This window comes from Schistocerca serialis, chromosome 1 (genome assembly GCF_023864345.2).
Source record: "Schistocerca serialis cubense isolate TAMUIC-IGC-003099 chromosome 1, iqSchSeri2.2, whole genome shotgun sequence".
NCBI lineage: Eukaryota > Metazoa > Arthropoda > Insecta > Orthoptera > Acrididae > Schistocerca > Schistocerca serialis.
In genome coordinates this window covers 1,084,439,412-1,084,459,400 of record NC_064638.1, presented here as the reverse complement: position 1 = coordinate 1,084,459,400, position 19,989 = coordinate 1,084,439,412, and the positions used below count along the sequence as shown (strand labels likewise).

The window sequence follows — 19,989 nt, the reverse complement described above, 5'->3', positions numbered from 1 at the left end:
ATAACTTACTCTTTTTCAGCCAAGAAGACAGTAATTAAGATCCACAGCACTAAATATTTTATTTTTGATGAAAAAAGTCAATTTCAATTTTCATATTCAAAAGTAACACTGAAGGACACGTTTATTTTAATCATTTAATACAAGGAAGGAAGGAGGACATGGTAAGAGTAGGGAACAGTAGTTACAGTCAATTTTGCAGAGTAAAGTGTCGAGGCTACCTGTCTGTTTGTTCTTTTTGCTCCTGTCAGGAAAACTTCATAATTTTTCCAGTGGTCAAGGGAGGGTCAGTAGACTGTGCAATCACGGAAGGGAAAATTTACACTGTCTCATTTGATACGAGCGAAATTTGTCGTGCAATACTCCAATTAGTGATTTCTATTACAAAAACCTATACACATGCAGTTTGGCATACAGTTAAATGATATTGACATACAGAGGGTGATATTGCTAAATGGGGATAGACTGCAGGAAACGAACACTGAGATGACAGTGAGCAAAATGGTTGATATGGAAAGACGGCCAGAAACGTGTTCCAAGGGGACACACCCACTTGAAGGTGGAGATAAAACACCCTTGATACTAAAGGTTTCAGTCATTGATAGAACCCATGAGAAGACGGCAGTCGAATGGGAATGTTTAGTATGTACTAGTGTTTTAGCTCCAAACTCAAAAGGGCAGTAACGTTGTCCATGATGAGTGTCACTATCCGTATCACTTGCAACGTATACAGGCCTCATTAGCTACCAACTCTCCTCCGTGACGACTCTGTACCATATAAACATTATAAGCTGTCAAGCCGTATTAATATGAGCACCCGGTACAAGCCTGAATAATCAGACCGCTGCGAGATGTGAAGGAAGAGAGTCAGTTAGGTTTTGGAGGGTATGGACAGGTACGTGGAGCCGTGGCCACATCACTGCTGTGGCCAGCTGCGGTAGGATTCCCGGTTGAGGATCCATAGCACGAGCAGCCCGATTGAGATGGTCCCGCATATTCTCGATTGGGTTTAAATCCTGGGAGTTTAGTGGCCAGGTGGGTACGATATTTATGCTCTTAGAAACATGCACGTACACTGCGAGATATCTGACAGGTTGCTTTGTCCTGATGGTAGGTGCCATTTTGCCGAGGAGAAACAAGCTTCATTTTGTGGTGGACATGGTCCCCAATGATAGAGTCATTATTATGCTGATCAATTGTGCCTTCCAGAATGACTAGATCATGCAGGGAACGTCACGAAAGCATCCCCCGACTATAACGCACTCTCTATTGTTGCAAAATATTTGTTTTCAGGCGTTTCACGCCGCACATGCCAACGGCCATTAAACATGATTAATCTGAAAAGTGGATGTCCAGTTGTGGAACTGGCGTGCAAATTCCAGCTTTCCAACCTCAGTCGCCGATCAACAGCAGTGAAGCCAGGTGCATGAAACAGGTGCCTGCTGCAGATGCCCATACGTAGCAACTTCCGCTGAACGGTCGTTGAGGAGACGCTGTTGGTTCATCTCGGCCGGCAGTTGCTCAGCAGTTGTACTGTGTATTCGGCCATACAAATCTTAGCAGCCGTCGTTCACCACTGTCGTCTATGGACCGAGGTGCACCACAGAAGCCTCGGCGCCGGTTTTCAATAGCGTCATTTTGCCACGCACTGTATACTTTAACCACGGCGGCGCGAGAACAGCTAAGAGACTTAGTCTTTTCTGAAATGCTTCCACCCTTGACCCGAAAGCCAATAACCATGCCCTTTTAAACATCCGATAAATCGTTCCGTTTCAAAAATGGTTCAAATGGCTCTGAGCACTATGGGACTTAACTTCTAAGGTCATCAGTCCATAGAACTTAGAACTACTTAAACCTAACTAACCTAAGGACACCACACACATCCATGCCCGAGGCAGGATTCGAACCTGCGACCGTAGCGGTCACGCGGTTCCAAACTGAAGCGCTTAGAACCGCACGGCCACACGGCCGGCGTTCCGTTTCCGCATTACGATAACGGCTGCATTGTTTTCCACTCTTCCCCCCGCGACCCCCACCCCTACCACTCTATACATCCTCCACTGGTAGTGATGCCACCCACCATCTGTCCGTGGTTACTGCACGTTAACTTCGAACTTAGGCTGTGGTCAAGTTGATGTGGCTGTACCGTGTACATGAGATCTTGAGTGTGGACTTAGAACACTAGTACATTCCCCCCTTGACTGGTGTATTCTCTAGTATCATTGAAACATGGACTGTCAAAGAACTTTCATCTCCATCGTCACGTGACTGTACCTCCCTTGGAACGCATTTCCGATCATATGTGTATGGACCATTTTGATTTGTCTCTCAGGGAGCAGTTTGTCGCCTATTTAGCCAAATCACTCTATATTTGCCGTTAATACTGCCAATTTAAACATACTGGAGTTAGGGCGAGCATTTCATATGCAGAGTTGCGACCATATGCTTTTTGGACGTCCTTCTCAAACAATAGATGCATCTAATTTCGCCTTCATCAATATTGACACTTTATCCTTGTTGTTGTTGTGGTCCTCAGTCCAGAGACTGGTTTGATGCAGCTATCCATGCTACTCTATCCTGTGCAAGCTTCTTCATCTCCCAGTACCTACTGCAGCCTACATCCTTCTGAATCTGTTTAGTGAATTCATCTTTGGTCGCCCTCTGCGATTTTTACCCGTCACGCTGCCCTCCAATACTAAATTGGTGATCCCTTGATGCCTCAGAATACGCCCTACCAACCGATCCCTTCTTCTAGTCAAGTTGTGCCACAAATTTCTCTTCTCTCCAATTCTATTCAATACCTCCTTATTAGTTGTGTAATCTACCCATCTAATCTTCAGCATTCTTCTGTAGCACCACATTTCGAAAGATTCTATTCTCTTTTTGTCTAAACTATTTATCGTCCATGTTTCACTTCCATATATGGCTACACTCCATAGAAATACTTTCAGAAACGACTTCCTGACACTTAAATCCATACTCGGAGTTAACAAATTTCTCTTCTTCAGAAACGCTTTCCTTACCATTGCCAGTCTACATTTTATATACTGTCTACTTCGACCATCATCAGTTATTTTGCTCCCCAAATAGCAAAACTCATTTACTACTTTAAGCGTCTCATTTCCTAATCTAATTCCCGCAGCATCACCCGATTTAATTCGACTAAAGCTGCATGCCCTCGGGAAAAATTACGGCCGTAGTTTCCCCTTGCTTTCAGCCGTTCGCAGTACCAGCACAGCAAGGCTGTTTTGGTTAGTGTTACAAGGCCAGATCAATCAATCATCCAGACTGATGCCCTTGCAACTACTGAAAAGGCTGCTGCCCCTCTTCAGGAACCACACGTTTGTCTGGCCTCTCAACAGATACCCCTCCGTTGTGGTTGCACCTACAGTTCGGCTATCTGTATTGCCGAGGCACGCAAGCCTCCCCACCAGCTTCAAGGTCACTTTATCCTTAACAAGATTTATTTCTTTTATACTTTATCCTTAACAAGATTAAACAAATAAAAATCTCCGCGAGTGTTGCCGTCATGTAACGATGAGATTAGGAAACTCTTAACATGTAACAGCTTAACTATTCTTTATCTCCAGACACGGTCACCTGCAATCGAAAGTACACTATCTGCCAAGACAGTAACGGACGGAAGCTTTCGGAAACGGTTATGGTGTGGCTATGGTATGGCTGCGGGCTGACGGAACTCTTCACGTAGAGGAGAGACTGTAAACATGAAAGTTCAGAGCGATCTAGCTGCTAGAGGGCTTACGGCCCCACTTGCAGATATGAGGAGAAGATGTTGATTCACGAAAGGAAATAACATACGAATCTGAAACCAGTACGAGGCACAGATCGTTCTCAGCCAGACGTAAAATATTCAAAGAACAATACCAAAGCAAGACAGTAACATGTACCTGGGTCGGTTGCAAGATACTAAGTGGCCTGTGACATACAGCTTAATCGAAGATTTAGATAGTTAGTTTCATCCTCCATGGATCATTCTGCACGATAAATTGTAATGATGTGGATCGAGTCACTTAACAGTGACACTGCAAATTAATTTCTAAATATGGCTACATGTTGAACAATTATAAGGGATTTCTATGCTAATAGACAGATATTAGTAATTCATAATCCTCCTCCCCTAACTTTTACATATTAAAGTAATAGATTTTCTTCTACGGAATATAAAAAGTTGTCAAGGAGAAACTTTTTAAGTATGTTTTCAGATTTTACTTTGCTGTCTGACAGACATTTTATATCACTGGGCTAGTGATCAAACATTTTTTATGGTGCAATGTGGACCCTTTTTGTGCTAAAAACAAACGTAATGTGAAGTAATGAATGTCATTTCTCCTTCTGGTATTGTAAAATGCTATACATGATTGTTCCTTTCGAACTGTAGTGGAATATTTATAACAAACTTCACAAAAAGTTTAAGAGAATTATATTCCGAAGGTTTTCTTTCGGATAGTGGCGGTCTCGATGTGGAAGTTTTGCGTCACTGAAAATAATCTTCTATGCAGGAGTTAAAATTGCTACACCACGAAGATGACGTGCTACAGACGCGAAATTTAACCGGCACGAAGAAGTTGCTGTGATATGCTGATTATTAGCTTTTCAGAGCATTTACACAAGGTTGCCGCTGGTGGCGACACCTACAAAGTGCTGACATAAGGAGAGTTTACAAGCGATTTCTCATACACAAACGGCAGTTGACCGGCGTTGCCTCGTGAAACGTTGTTGTGCTGCCATCACGTTTCCGACTTTGATAAAGGTCGGACTGTAGCTTATCGCGATTGCGGTTTATCGTATCGTGACATTGCTGCTCGCGTTGGTCGAGATCCAATGACTGATGCTGAATATGGAATCGGTGGGTTCAGGAGGGTTATACGGAACGCCGTGCTGGATCCCAACGGCCTCGTATCACTAGCAGTCGAGATGACAGGCATTTATCCGCACGGCTGTTCAAAAATGGTTCAAATGGCTCTGAGCACTATGGGACTTAACATCTGTGGTCATCAGTCCCCTAGAACTTAGAACTACTTAAACCTAACTAACCTAAGGACATCACACACATCCATGCCCGAGGCAGGATTCGAACCTGCGACCGTAGCGGTCACGTTGTTCCAGACTGAAGCGCCTAGAACCGTACGGCCACAGCGGCCGGCGCACGGCTGTAACGTATCGTGTAGTTACGTCTCGATCCCTGAGTCAACAGATGGGGACGTTTGCAAGACAACAACCATCTGCACGAACAGTTCGACGACGTTTGCAGCAGCACGGACTATCAGCTCGGAGACCATGGCTGCGGTTACCCCTGGCGCTGCATCACAGACAGGAGCGCCTGCGATCGTGTACTCAACGACGAACGTGGGTGCACGAATGGCAAAACGTCATCTTTTCGGATGAATCTAGGTTCTGTTTATAGCAACATGATGGTCGCATCCGTGTTTGGCGACATTGCGGTGAACGCACATTGGAAGCGTGTATTCGTCATCGCCATACTGGCGCATCACCCGGCGTTTTCGTATGGGGTGCCATAGGTTACACGTCTCGGTCCCCTCTTGTTCGCATTGACGGCACTTTGAACACCGGACGTTACATTTCACATGTGGTACGACCCGTGGCTCTACCCTTCATTCGATCCCTGCTAAACTCTACATTTCAGCAGGATAATGCACGACCGCATGTTGCAGGTCCTTTACGGGCCTTTCTGGATACAGAAAATGTTCGACTGCTGCCCTGGCCAGCAGATTCTCCAGATCTCTCACCAATTGAAAACGTCTGGTCAATGGTGGCCGAGCAACTGGCTCGTCACAATACGCCAGTCACTACTCTTGATGAACTGTGGTATCGTGATCAAGCTACATGGGCAGCTGTACCTGTACACGCCATCCAAGCTCTGTTTGACTCAATGCCCAGGCGTATCAAGACCGTTATTACGGCCAGAGGTGGTTGTTCTGGGTACTGATTTCTCAGGATCTATGCATCCAAATTGCGTGAAAATGTAATCATATGTCAGTTCTAGTACAATATATTTGTCCAATGAATAACCGTTTATCATCTGCATTTGTTCTTGGTGTAGCAATTTTAATGGCTAGTAGGGTATTTATTTTGTTGTTGTTAATTATCTTCCGCTCCATGAGATAGTCTGCGCCAAAGCTACATACACAACGGAGTGGGACACTTATAGTTCACTGAAGGGAATGTGGAATTTGGTATGGAAACAAGACAGTGTTGAATATGTACGTGAGAACTACATTATGACACCTTTCAGAGAATTCTCAGAGGTCACTGCAAGACACGCTTTCGATCTACATTTAAAAATTTGACGTTTACTAATAGTGAAAAGAACCACTGATGACATCTTCCAATAGTTTTAGGATTCGACAACACTGACTCACACTTTCGAAAGCTTTTGCTGAACCCGGAAAGTTAGTGTGTGTCCTTAGCTACTCAGTTACCACCCGAACTGTTTTTAAAAAAGTGAAATCCGCAAGTCTGACAGTTATATGAGGTATTTTATGTGTAACGTGAGGCACAACTGTAAGCTTCCACTTACTTGGATGAGACACGTGCGTTAGCACAACGAGCAACATTTTAGAAACACTTGCCGGCCGCGGTGGTCTCGCGGTTCTAGGCGCGCAGTCCGTAACCGCGCGACTGCTACAGTCGCAGGTTCGAATCCTGCCTCGGGCATGGATGTGAGTGCTGTCCTTAGGTTAGTTAGGTTTAAGTAGTTCTAAGTTCTAGGGGACTGATGACCACAGCTGTAAGTCCCATAGTGCTCAGAGCCATTTGAACCATTTAGAAATACTTAAGACTTTCAGTTTTAACTTGCGCAGGATACAATGCTGCACTGAACTGCTGAGTATCAGTGAAAGCATGAGAAACTTTCAGCTTCAGCTGTAAAGCTACTTACTGATGCACTTCTCGCCGCGGAAGCCGCAAGGCGGTTCTGCGATGGGCGGTCTCCCTCCCACCCAGTCTATGGTCGCAGTCATCTGTAGATCCTGTAACACAGCAGTCGTCACGGATTAAAAAGAGCTTCAAAAAGGTGTCCATATGGAAATAAGAGTTCAATGTCGCCGGGGAACTTGTTATCTTAGATATGCATCGCATAGACGCTAAAAGCATACATTTTATACACTGAAGCGCCAAAGAAACTGGTATAGGCATGCGGATTCAAATTGTAAGTAGGCTGTTTATGTTTTCTTAATGGTAACGCCACGTAGCGCTCTATATGAAAAATCACTGGCTGTGCTGTGTGCAGTCTGTGGGTAGTTTGCATTGTTGTCTGCCATTGTAGTGTTGGTCAGCGGCAGCTGGATGTGAACAGCGAGTAGCGTTGCGCAGTTGGAGGTAGTTTGCATTGTTGTCTGTCATTGTAGTGTTGGGCAGCGGCAGCTGGATGTGAACAGCGCGTAGCGTTGCGCAGTTGGAGGTGAGCCGCCGGCAGTGATGGATGTGGGGAGAGAGATGGCGGAGTTTTGAAATTTGTAAGACTGTCATGAACTGCTATATATAATATGACTATTAAGCTGGCAGTAGTGGCGCTCGCTGTATTGCAGTAGTTCGAGTAACGAAGATTTTTGTGAGGTAAGTGATTTGTGAAACGTATAGGTTAATATTAGACAGGGCCATTCTTTTGTAGGGATTATTGAAAGTCAGATTGCGTTGCGCTAAAAAATATTGTGTGTCAGTTAAAGCACAGTCTTGTATAATTCTTCAAAAAGGGGACGTTTCAAAATACAGAGATGTGTAAACCGATAGAAGATAGCAGTGCGATCGGCAACGCCTATATAAGACAACATGCGTCTGGCGCAGTTGTTAGATCGGTTACTGCTGCTGCAATGGCAGATTATCAAGATTTAAGTGAGTTTGAATGTGTTGTTATAGTCGGCGTACGAGCAAAGAGACACAGCATCTCCTAGGTAGCGATGAGGTGCGGATTTTCCCTCTACCATCATTTCACGAGTGTACCGTGAATATCAGGAAACCGGTAAAACATCAAATCGCCGACATCACTGCGGCCCGAAAAATATCCTACAAGAACGGGACCAACGACGAATGAAGAGACTCAACATGACAGAAGTGCAATCCTTCCGCAAATTTCTGCGGATTCCAGTGCTGGGCTATCAATCAGTGTCTGCGTGCGAACCATTCAACGAAACATCATCGATATGGGTTTTTGGAGCCAGAGGCCCAGTCGTGTACGCTTTATGACTGCACGACACAAAGCTTTACGCCTCGCCTTAGCCCGTGAACACTGACATTGGACTGTTGATGACTGGAAATCACGTTGCCTGGTCGGACGAGCCTCGTTTAAAATTTTATCGAGCGGATGGACGTATACGAGTGTGGAGACAACTTTGTGAATCCATGGGCCCTACATGGCAGCAAGGGACTGTTCAAGATAGTGAGGCACTATGTGGGTCGTGTGCAGTTGGAGTGATATGGGACCCCTGATATGTCTAGATACGACTCTGACAGGTGACACGAACGCAAGCATCCTGTCAGCTCACCTGCATTCATTCATGTGCACTGTGCATTCCGATGGGCTCGGGCAATTACAGCATGACAATGCGACAACCCCTGCGTCCATAATTACTACAGTGTGGCCCCAGGAACACTCCTCTGAGTTTAAACACTTCCGCTGGCCAGCCAAACTCGCCAGACATGAACATTATTGAGCATATCTGGGATGCCTTGCAACGTGCTGTTCAGAACAGATTTCCTCCTCCTCTTACTCTTAAGGATTTATGGACAGACCTGCGGGATTCACGGTGTCATTTCCCTCCAGCACTACTTCAGACATTAGAAGAGTCCATGCCACGTCGTGCTGCAGCACATCTGTGTGCTCACGGGGTCCCTACGCAATATTAGGCAGGTGTACCAGTTTCTTTGGCTCTTCAGTGTACCAAGGTTAATACCGTCTTTTGCGACTGGAATAGCAGTCTTATTTAGACCACATGCCTTTCGCTTTATTTTTCAGTTTCTTCAATAGCCCGTGTAGCAAAACGTTTATACTTACAATTTTGTCTACTGTGATCGTAAAAAGTTCTCATGCTGTAAGTTCCTACTACACTCCGCAGTAGAATTAAATAGTCGCTTTTTCGCCTTCGACATGTCACACGATGGAGAGGTCGTCTGAGTAGCTCTTATCTACATTTAACCCCTTAGTTTGACAGCTCTACGATGGAGATGAGAACCACGACATCCAGCGTTAAAATCTCGCGGTATTCTTATGAATGGCACAGGAAAATGTTTCAGACACACCGCCGCTGAGAGACTACAGGAAAAGACCTCAGGGATGTCATAATATGGAGCCAATGAAACTACCACTTTCCTTGGGACGTTGATTCTCAGATATTTCGCTATCGAATACGACAGTCTGCAGGGCAATGAACACCGGAAAGAGGGTGGTGGTTTTCTTGCGGGAGGTGTTCTGTAGATATTGATTAGCTGATGCGGTAATTCCACGCTCTTTTATGTTGTTTATCCTTGGTCAAAGTGCCAAGAAAAGAGAGAAAAGTAATAATGAGTAATTATAATACTGATGGCACAGTGCTGGAATAAAGTATTAACGTTGTATGTGAATATTAATCTTCTGAGAACTGACAGAAAAGAATAAATGAATTTAATAAATAATTTATAAATTTCAGGAAGGATTCTTAGGTACAAGGAGAGAAATTAGTTAACATTATAGATCATCTTGGGGGAATATGACACTGTAATTCTGTCAGAGACAGCAAAGGACCTGGAAGAGCAGCTGAACTGAATGGACAGTGCCTTGAAAGGAGGATGTAAGATGAACATCAACAAAAGCAAAACGAGGATAATGGAATGTAGTCGAATTAAATCAGGTGATGCTGAGGGTATTAGATTAGGGAATGAGACGCTTAAAGTAGTAAATGAGTTTTGCCATTTGGGAAGCAAAATAACTGTTGATGGTCGAAGTAGAGAGGATATAAAATGTAGACTGGCAATGGCAAGGAAAGCGTTTCTGAAGAAGAGAAATTTGTTAACATCGAGTATAGATTTAAGTGTCAGGAAGTGGTTTTTGAAAATATTTGTATGGAGTGTGGCCGTATATGGAAGTGAAACGTGGATGATAAACTGTTTGGACAAGAGGAGAATAGAAGCTTTCTAAATGTGGTGCTACAGAAGAATGCTGAAGATTAGATGGATAGATCACATAACTAATGAGGAGGTATTGAGTAGAATTACGGAGAAGAGAGATTTGTGGCACACCTTGAGGAGAAGACGGGATCGGTTGGTAGGACATGTTCTGAGACATCAAGGGATCATCAATTTAGTATTGGGTAAAAATCGTAGAGGGAGACCAAGAGACGAATACACTAAGCAGATTCAGAAGAATGTAGGTTGCAGTAGGTACTGGGAGATGAAGAAGCTTGCACAGAATAGAGTAGCATGGAGAGCTGCATCAAACCAGTCTTTGGACTGAAGACCACTACAACAATATACCCACATCCAAACGTAAATTGTAGAATTTAGGTATTCTCATCCTAAATTAAATGTATGACCTAAGGTTGAAGCATTCTATAAAATGAGAAATCTTAAATGAAGAAGAACTGGCAGTGGACTCTATGGCTGAATTCATTGTTGCTTTAAAATTTTCATCATATCCGAGAATTTCCCAGTCTGAAAAAAATTAAAGTGGAGAATGTGTAAGGTTTTGTAACAAGCTGGTAGTCAGTAAACTGTAATGTTACAAGCCCTACTGTTGAGTAGAATGTTAAGAACTGGTACCGTCTTGGTCGTGATTTAAGGTGTCACAGTCCATTGGGAGGGAGCGTCTGCTTTTTTTATCGGCTGAGCGAAGCGCAACCACGCAATGCAAGATGATTCTCCTGGCCTATGACTGGTCGAAGCTCTCGAAGCAGAAGCTCCATTGTCGTCGCTTGTAGTTGGGTGGCGTCGGCAGCCGAGTGCAGTCGGAAAGCTCGTGATGTTGGCAGATATCTACTCACTGCTCAGAACGTTTATTATTAATAGACCTTGTAAATACGTGTTATTGAACATTAACTGCATTATTAGGAGTTGAGTTCTGTGGCTGAAGTTAGTGGTTGGTAGTGCGAAGTCAAGGAATAGGAAACTTGTTATGTTTGTTAATTACTCTGAGATTAATTCATGAAGGTATTAATAGCATTACGAGGCTATAAACTATCATGAATATATTTATTTATAAGTGTTGCGAAGAACGTTCAATTTAGTAATGCACCACTATTTTTTTCTTGGCCAATTTCGGTTGAAAAAAACATGGAATTTTTTGTGGAACATCGCGAAGTATTATTTTTCTTGGCCAATTTCGGTTGAAAAAAACATGGAATTTTTGTGGAACATCGCGAAGTATTATTTTTCTTCAGACCCTATGGTTTCATGAAGTTCCGATAGCCGGCGGCGCTACAGGAAGCCTTCAGATCGGCGTCTGTAACGTAGGGGGGTCCTAAGCGGAAGCTGTCATTCAGTTTCTTTTGGCGGAAAACCAAAGTATTGCAGATATTCATAGTCGCTTGTAGAATGCATACGGAGACCGGGCAGTTTGAACATATGCACTGTGAGTCGTTGGGCGGGGCGTCTGTCATCATCGCAACAATATCGCGCAAACCTGCCCGATCTCCAGCGTGACACGTGTGACTCGCGCATTGTTGGAACGTGCCTACAATCTCATCCGAGATGGTCGGCGGATCACAGTGTCATCTCGCTTCTCAACTGGACGTCTCTGCTGGTAATGCTGACATACTAGTCCACCTGTTGGGGTACTCAAAGGTGTGTGTCTTCATCTGTTTGGCTCAATGAAGGGTGCACTCAACGGGAACCAGTTCGTGGATGATGGAGAGGTTATTGATGCAAGATGACGGCCCTGATGTTGACCAGTAGAGTGATACCATGCGGGCATAATGACCCTTTCAGTCAGGCGGCGTAATGCCGTCGCTTTAAACGGAGATTATACCGAAAAATAGCATTAAGCCAAAAGAATGGGGAATAGTGTGGTGTATTGGAATTCTGAATAAAACCAACCTGCTTTCAGAAAAAAAATGTGTTGCTCTACTTTTTATTGAACGCCCCTCCTAAATATTGATTTAAGCAGTTGGTTTGTTGTGTAATTTTTCGTTTGTAAAGTTAACAGTGCTTTGGGTAGATGTGTATCTTTAAATAAACGATAGGCGCCACTTAAAACAAAATAAGTAGAGCCGTTTTGTCCTAAGTAACAAAAATTGTAGCACCACCTCCTAAACGGAGGAACAACCGAGCGTGATCTTCTACGGCGAAGGGGACATTCAACTTTCATTTTCTACTCTAACTCTCCACGACAGCGCCTGATTTTATTCTAATACATATTATTAACCTTGTTATGTTTGGATTGATATTTACCATGTAACATCTAATCAATGCTCTAGACGTTCAGCCAATGAGTATTAAACGTGAATAATGTTTAAAATCCCCAGTAGTGAAGTAGAATCCTGCAGTATAGTTTAGGAAGATTGGAGTGTAACGTGGTGACTCACCGGGAGAGCCCGCCGCCCGCTGGCGGACCTGGTGAATACGCCCACCGGGTACATGCCGTACTCGCCGGGCTCCCTGTGGTGGCGCTGGCGGGCCAGCAGCGTGTAGTTGCCCTCGGCGTCGCCGTTCTCGTCCATATACACCATGTACCTGCACACAGCATGTAAGAGTGGTACCCGGCGTCACTGAAGAGCAGGCCTAATTATAACGATTACATACAGCAATAAATTACGCAATAGAAACTCCATGAATGTTATTCCCTGATCTCAGGCATACTTTCGTGTCCCATCTCCTATTCAGTGTGTTGCACGTATTTCTTTCCTGGCAATTCTGCGGGGGATCTCGCCTTTCCTGAACTCATCAGTCCACTTTATCAACATCTTTCTGTAGCACCTCATCCCAAAGACACTTCCTTACAATGCTATATTCCAGACTTACAAATCACAAATTTCTTCCTTGAATTAAGATATATTTCTGCTGCCAGTAGTTTTCTTTTGACTAGAAATTGTATGTTTTGCTGTCATAACAGGCTTTTTAAAGCCTCCTAGCTCCACTAACGTACCTGGAATGTTATAGGTTGGCATTGGTTTGAGTTGTCACAGCTATACAAGAAACAATTGATGTCACGCTAATTTTAAAATTAGGCCTACCCACGGTATTTGAGTTTTTTATGATCAACGTAAGCCCCATCTGTCACACAAATACTCGTATTAAAAAGTATGCACTGTAAATAAGTACACTACAGGCCATTAAAATCGCTACATCACGAAGATGACGTGCTACACACGCGAAATTTAACCGACAGGTAGAAGATGCTGTGATATGCAAATGATTAGCTTTTCAGATCATTCACACAAGGTTGGCGCCGGTGGCGATACCTACAACGTGCTGACATGAGGAAAGTTTCCAACCGATTTCTCATACACAAACAGTAGTTGACTAGCGTTGCCTGGTGAAACGTTGTTGTGATGCCTCGTGTAAGGACGAGATACGCGTACCATCACGTTTCCGACTTTGATAAAGGTTGGATTGTAGCGTATCCCGATTGCGGTTTATCGTAAGGCGACGTTGCTGCTCGCGTTGGTCGAGATCTAATGACTGTTAGCAGAAATTGGAATCGGTGGGTTCACGAGGGTAATACGGAAAGACGTGCTGGATCCCAACGGCCGCGTATCACTAGCAGTCGAGATGACAGGCATCTTATCCGCATGGCTGTAACGGATCGTGCAGCCAAGCCTCGATCCCTGAGTCAACAGATGGGGACGTTTGCAAGAGAACAACCATCTACACGAACAGTTCGACGACGTTTGCAGCTGCACGGTCTATCAGCTCGGTGACCACAGCTGCGGTTACCCTTGACTCTGTATCACAGATAAGAGCGCCTGCGATAGTGTACTCAACGACGAACCTCGGTGCACGAATGGCAAAACGTCATTTTTTCGGATGAATCCAGGTTCTGTTTACAGCATCATGATGGTCGCATCCGTGTTAGGCGACATCACGGTGAACGCACACTGGAAGCGTGTATTCGTCATCGCCATACCGGCGTATCACCCGGCGTGATGGTATGGGGTGCCATTGGTTACACGTCTCGGTCACCTCTCGTTCGCATTGACGGTACTTTGAACAGTGGACGTTACATTTCAGATGTGTTACGACCCGTGGCTCTACCCTTCATTCCATCACTGTGAAACCTTACATTTCAGCAGGATAATGCACGACCGCACGTTACAGGTCCTGTACCGGCCTTTCTGGATACAGAAAATGTTCCACTGCTCCTCTGGCCAGCACATTCTCCAGATCTCTCACCAATTGAAAACGTGTGGTCAATGGTGGCCGAGCAACTGGCTCGTCACAATACGCCAGTCACTACTCATGATGAACTGTGGAATCGTGTGGAAGCTGCATGGGCAGCTGTAGCTGTACACGCCATCCAAGCTCTGTTTGACTCAATGCCCAGGCGTATCAAGGCCGTTATCACGGCCAGAGGTGGTTGTTCTGGGTACTGATTTCTCATGATCTATGCATCCAAATTGCGTGAAAATGTAATCATATGTCAGTTCTAGTACACTGTATTTGTCCAATGAATAACCGTTTATCATCTGCATTTCTTCTTTGTGTAGCAATTTTAATGGCCAGTAGTGTATAAACGATCCTGGTAGGGCTGATTATGCTGTTTACTGTGAGGCATCGTCATATCAACTGTTACTCAGATAATGTCAACTACGTAAATTATGCCTATGGTTACTCTCTCTACTAATTGCAGCTGCCTAGACTGAACTGGATAAAGTCGCCCCATAAAGGAAATTTGCTCCTTTTATTCCTTTACTTTTCTGTAAGTTCTTATTTGATTTACTAGATCAAATATCCTGACTGAATCTGATAATATTTCTTATAACACACAACAGAAAAGGCGTAGCTCATTTGACTTTTGCGAGATATAAGTCAGACTAAAGCTTTTATTATCTTCCATGTAAGGTACGCAAACTAAAGCATACATCCACTCTTTTTGCCAATTAAGCTATAAATAGAACTTTGCATAATGTTACAAACAACACACAGTGCATAAGGTCGTTAATAAACATCTCAGCTGTGAACCATGAACAAATAATGTATAATATTTTACAAAAATTATTCATTCAGAACTGTAAATATTATGTATCAAAAGTTTCGCTAAATGTTAATGTGTAACAACAATTTTTCAGAGAGAAAATTAAAAATAACCCACTGAAGATAGCACAAAAAGTGCTGAAACATATGTGAGTGAAACAAAACAGAAGAAAGGTGTCTCGCAGAAGGCGGAATTCCTCGTCCTACTTTCGTAGCAAGCACGGACATAACAAGAAGAACTGCAACACCACAAGATGAAGACCTATCCTGTTATTAACAAACTGAATACCTTTCATATTTCGGATAGATCTATTCTTTTATTAGACCATCTCCTGCTTCTCCCCTCTGTCTTCATCCCCTCCTTCAACTCCTCTCTATTCACCTCCTCTACCCCACTGTCTGTCAGTCTGCTCCTGCTCCTCTCTCTGTGTACCTCCTCTTCCCTCTTATATTTGTCAATCTGCTCCCCATATTACTGTTCATCACTTCATCCTCCCCTTTCTTTTCTGTGCCCGACCCTTAACTCTTCCCACTCTCTGTCCACCTCCCCCTCTTCCCTTCCTCTGTCCATCTCCTTCTCTACCCACTCTCCACCCATTTACCCCTCCTTTTATCTGTGCTTATATCCTCCTTCCCCTCGTTGTCTGTCCATCTCCTCTCACCCCGATCTCTTTCCATGTTATCACGCTCATCCCTATAGGAGGCTAGTGGTTCTTAACCCCCACAGCATTTCTTTCCATCTTGCAAGTAATATGATTTGATTGAAATCGTTCCAGGGGCTTAGGATGAGCATTTCACCCGTGGCTTTGCTGCATATGCACGTGTCAAATACATTTCACATATATTAACATATTTCACAAGTGTTTGTATATATATTCCAGCAGTTTAATTTTGAAGCACCTCAGTGTTTACTACGACGCATCTCCTGATCACTTGCTGTAAAATGATATAATTTTGCAGGTCCATTCATTGTTAGTGTTGCTATTGTCTGCGAAATGTGTTGCGAATACACTTGGTAGCAAAGATGTCATACATGACGACTCAATTTTTCACGCATTTCTTTTTTTGACCTCATACCTCCTGAAGTATGAGTCGTACAATGATATTTTTTGCAGGTACATCCAGAGGCAAATGCAGGTATTATCTGCGCAAAGCGTTGCAAATAGTTAGTAGCAACAAAGTCATAAATTTAAGCGGTCTAGCACTATGTGGTAGTTTTCCACGCATTCAGTTTTTATGACGTAGTATTTCCTAAACTAAGAATGATGCACTTTTTACGGTAAATTCGGTCCGATATGTGAATACTGTCTGTGAAAGTGTCACGGGTACATTAAGTAGTAAAGAAGTAATAAATTAAAACGACATGCATCATGCGGCAGTTTTACTGCATGGCAACGAAAAAGTTGTAAGTGATAAACTTCCTCCATTTCATGATTTTGTAGGGATCGTGAGCAGCAAAAAGTTTCGTAAAGGTTTGAAATTGTGAGTAAAGTTTGTTTAAAGTCTTCAAGCCCTCATATTCTCAAATACTGGGTCACTGAATTATGAGTATTGGCGTGTCGTGGGCTACACTGCTTTTTCACCCCCAACGCCGCACGTTTGATAAGATTGCGGTTCTTACTCACACAGTGATTCTTTCCAGACAGTAAGTGGTATGTGTCACAAGTTTGGTTGAAATCAGTACAGTTGTTTAGGAGGAGTTGTGGAATATACATACATACAAACAAATGTACATCCATTTTTATGATTTATGTGGATGCAGTAAGAATTAGATGGGATGGTAGCATATAAAACCTCTGTTTCTTTGAAATATTATATTCAAGTGATTTATTTGTCATGCATGGTACACCTGATTAAAGATACACAAAGAAAATACTCAATAACATAAGGTAGCTACATGACCCCCACTTTAAATGAAAAAAATGGACATAAATTTATCGATGTATCAACACTGAATATTAATCTTTTATATACAATACGTATTATCGCACAGGAGAGTGTGGTTGGGAAGGCAAGGAGATACACACTAAAGAACGTCGGATTTAGAATACAGAAACGTAATCACACAATTCATGGGTTGTATCATAGTCTTGAAAATAGCTATGCAACCTAAATGGTGCAACAGTGAAAACGACATAATAAATGGACATTCTGGTCCAAGTATACCATATTTTGGGCAGATTGTTACTTAAAAAAATTTTGCGTGCCGTCCTCAAACTGGTTTGGTCCAACAAGAATCACGCAACATATCACATTCGCGCAAAAACATATTAGCAAATTCCATGCCAATAATAGGGACTCACCTACAGTTGTCCGTCCTTCTTACTGCATCGCAAATTTAGCAGCAATTAGGATGGTACACGACATTGTTGAAGATAGTGTTACCTGTAAGTACCCTCCGCCACACACAGTGTGGAGGATTCTGGAGTATGGTTGAACATGTAACCGTTAGAAGTATCGCAATTAGTGAGATCTGTCGCTCACTATGCAACTTGTATTGGCATATAGTACTCGAAATACTGGTCAGGTCAACTTGTCCAATGTAACTGTGTTGAGTGCACCTGAATAGAGCATCCAGTACCTTTGTTAAGAGCAGTACGTTGCCTATGTGACTACACAGCGAACGAATGTACGTGCGCCTGGCAACCTCTGCATTGAACGGAAAGCGTTGTATCTTTCCATTTGATACAATAAACGACTTTGGTATTAAATACCTTCTGATTTTTCACTCGAGTGGAAATAAGTGGAAGGCAGTGAGTCCTCACACATTACACACTCATAACTTTAGTGTAGGAATGCAGAAACCAAAGGCGTAAAACTGAACGGTTTTGTATACAGCCCATTCCACTCACGGTAAACTTTCGCAGCAGAACAACTGAGAGATTGTTTCGTTTCAGAAATACTGACCCTGTCACCCATGGTTAGATAGTTGTTGTTGTTGTATTTTTGAAATGGTATAAAACCTACCTTTTCGTATTATTGCTTTTTTTTTGTAAAAGATTTGTTGATGACATGTCACTCCATTTACATATATACTTCGCGACAGTGCTTCACTCCATATGCCTTGAGATCTATGCCTTGTACGCTCATGCGTAACTTCTAACAGATGATCGCATTAATGTGACTTGATAGTGAATGAGGTAAATATAAAGTGATCACTTGGTATAATAGAACTTGAGGTCAGTATTCAGAATTTGTCCTTTACAGCTGTTTTACTTACTTCATTTGTACTGACCAATAACGTCTTTCGTAGGTTTTTACTTTAAAGAGATGGCTTCTGGTGTACCTTGTGAAACTGAGCGTTTATGAGAGTCTTCATCATCATAATTATGCGAGTTATATTTTTGTACGGAAGCATTTTTTGAATTTGTCAGTTGACATAGTGCTAGATCTTCCCAAACACCAAACATCATTCGTCTCTTGTTTGACATCCAAAACATACCAAAGATCCCCTGCGGCCTACATTTTGTACAAAATATATTCAGCTCATTTCCTTTTCATTCGCTGAAATCTCGCTCCAGCCCCATTACTGTCTGTAACACGTTCTGGCAGCTCCATCTCGGTGGTCTGAATTGTTCGGCATGGAAAAATGAATGTTTTTGTTCCATTTCCTACCGACTGCAAGCCGGCCGAAGTGGCCGTGCGGTTAAAGGCGCTGCAGTCTGGAACCGCAAGACTGCTACGGTCGCAGGTTCGAATCCTGCCTCGGGCATGGATGTTTGTGATGTTCTTAGGTTAGTTCGGTTTAACTAGTTCTAAGTTCTAGGGGACTAATGACCACAGCAGTTGAGTCCCATAGTGCTCAGAGCCATTTGAACCATTTGAACCGACTGCAACGAAATTGCTTTATAGAGCTACACCTGGCTCTCAGGACCAGTTCTTTTCTGCGTCTGCCAGACATCTGCAGTACCGAAATAACTTACGATCACGTCTCTGCCTTTTAGATGTTCATAGGATTCGAGAAAATCTCCGTATTTCCGTAGCCACCACATGAGCCCAGCTTTATGCTTACGGTTTCGTTTACCTATGTTGCTTACCTACTGAACACAATTAAGTGATTTTGTTACTTCTTGAAAAAATATACTATTAATTTCGGAAGATGTTGCTTGAACGACACTTTCAATTGCTTAATAGTTTTGCTTTCAATAACTCGCGGTCTTTGCAAAAGGGGTTCTGTAACCAGTACCGATATGCAGTATCGGTTCTTAGATTTGCATCTCTTTGAGACGGTGCTGTGGAATTATTTGTCCCTGGGGACTTCCGGGGGCTTAGGCAATGAGATAGCTCGCGGCTAGTTTGGTCATGCTCGACTGTAGTTTGAAACACACTTGTTTCTTGAAGGAGCGCCTGAGGTAGATGCAGCTCTGTGGCCGCAGCGGCAGTCACCAGTTTTGGTGAGAGTGTTCTACACTCCTGGTCATTAAAATTGCTACACCAAGAATAAATGCAGATGATAAACGGGTATTCATTGGACAGATATATTATACTAGAACTGACATGTGATTACATTTTCACGCACTTTGGGTGAAATCAGTACTCAGAACGACCACCTCTGGCCGTAATAACGACCTTGATACGCCTGGGCTTGAAACAGAGCTTGTATGGCGTGTACAGGTACAGCTGCCCATGCAACTTCAACACGATAACACAGTTCATCAAGACTAGTGGCTGGCGTATTGTGACGAGCCAGTTGCTCGGCCACCATTAACCAGACGTTTTCAGTTGGTGAGAGATCTGGAGAATGTTCTGGCCAGGGCAGCAATCGAACATTTTCCGTATCAAGAAAGGCCCGTACAGGATCTGCAACATGTGGTCGTGCATTATCCTGCTGAAATGTAGGTTTCGCAGGGATCG

At 43.3% G+C, this 19,989-nt stretch overlaps 1 protein-coding gene across 1 annotated transcript in view; it reads right to left on the bottom strand.

Moving 5' to 3' along the window:
- LOC126416031 (guanylate cyclase 32E) overlaps nt 1–19,989 on the bottom strand; it is an 809,394-nt gene that overhangs the window by 261,087 nt on the left and 528,318 nt on the right. Inside the window, exons 9-10 of the mRNA XM_050083488.1 lie at nt 12,528–12,675; nt 6,917–7,007 (exon numbers count right to left, since the gene is read on the bottom strand). Of these exons, the coding sequence (XP_049939445.1) occupies nt 6,917–7,007; nt 12,528–12,675 (239 nt within the window). The remainder of the gene's footprint in view (nt 1–6,916; nt 7,008–12,527; nt 12,676–19,989) is intronic.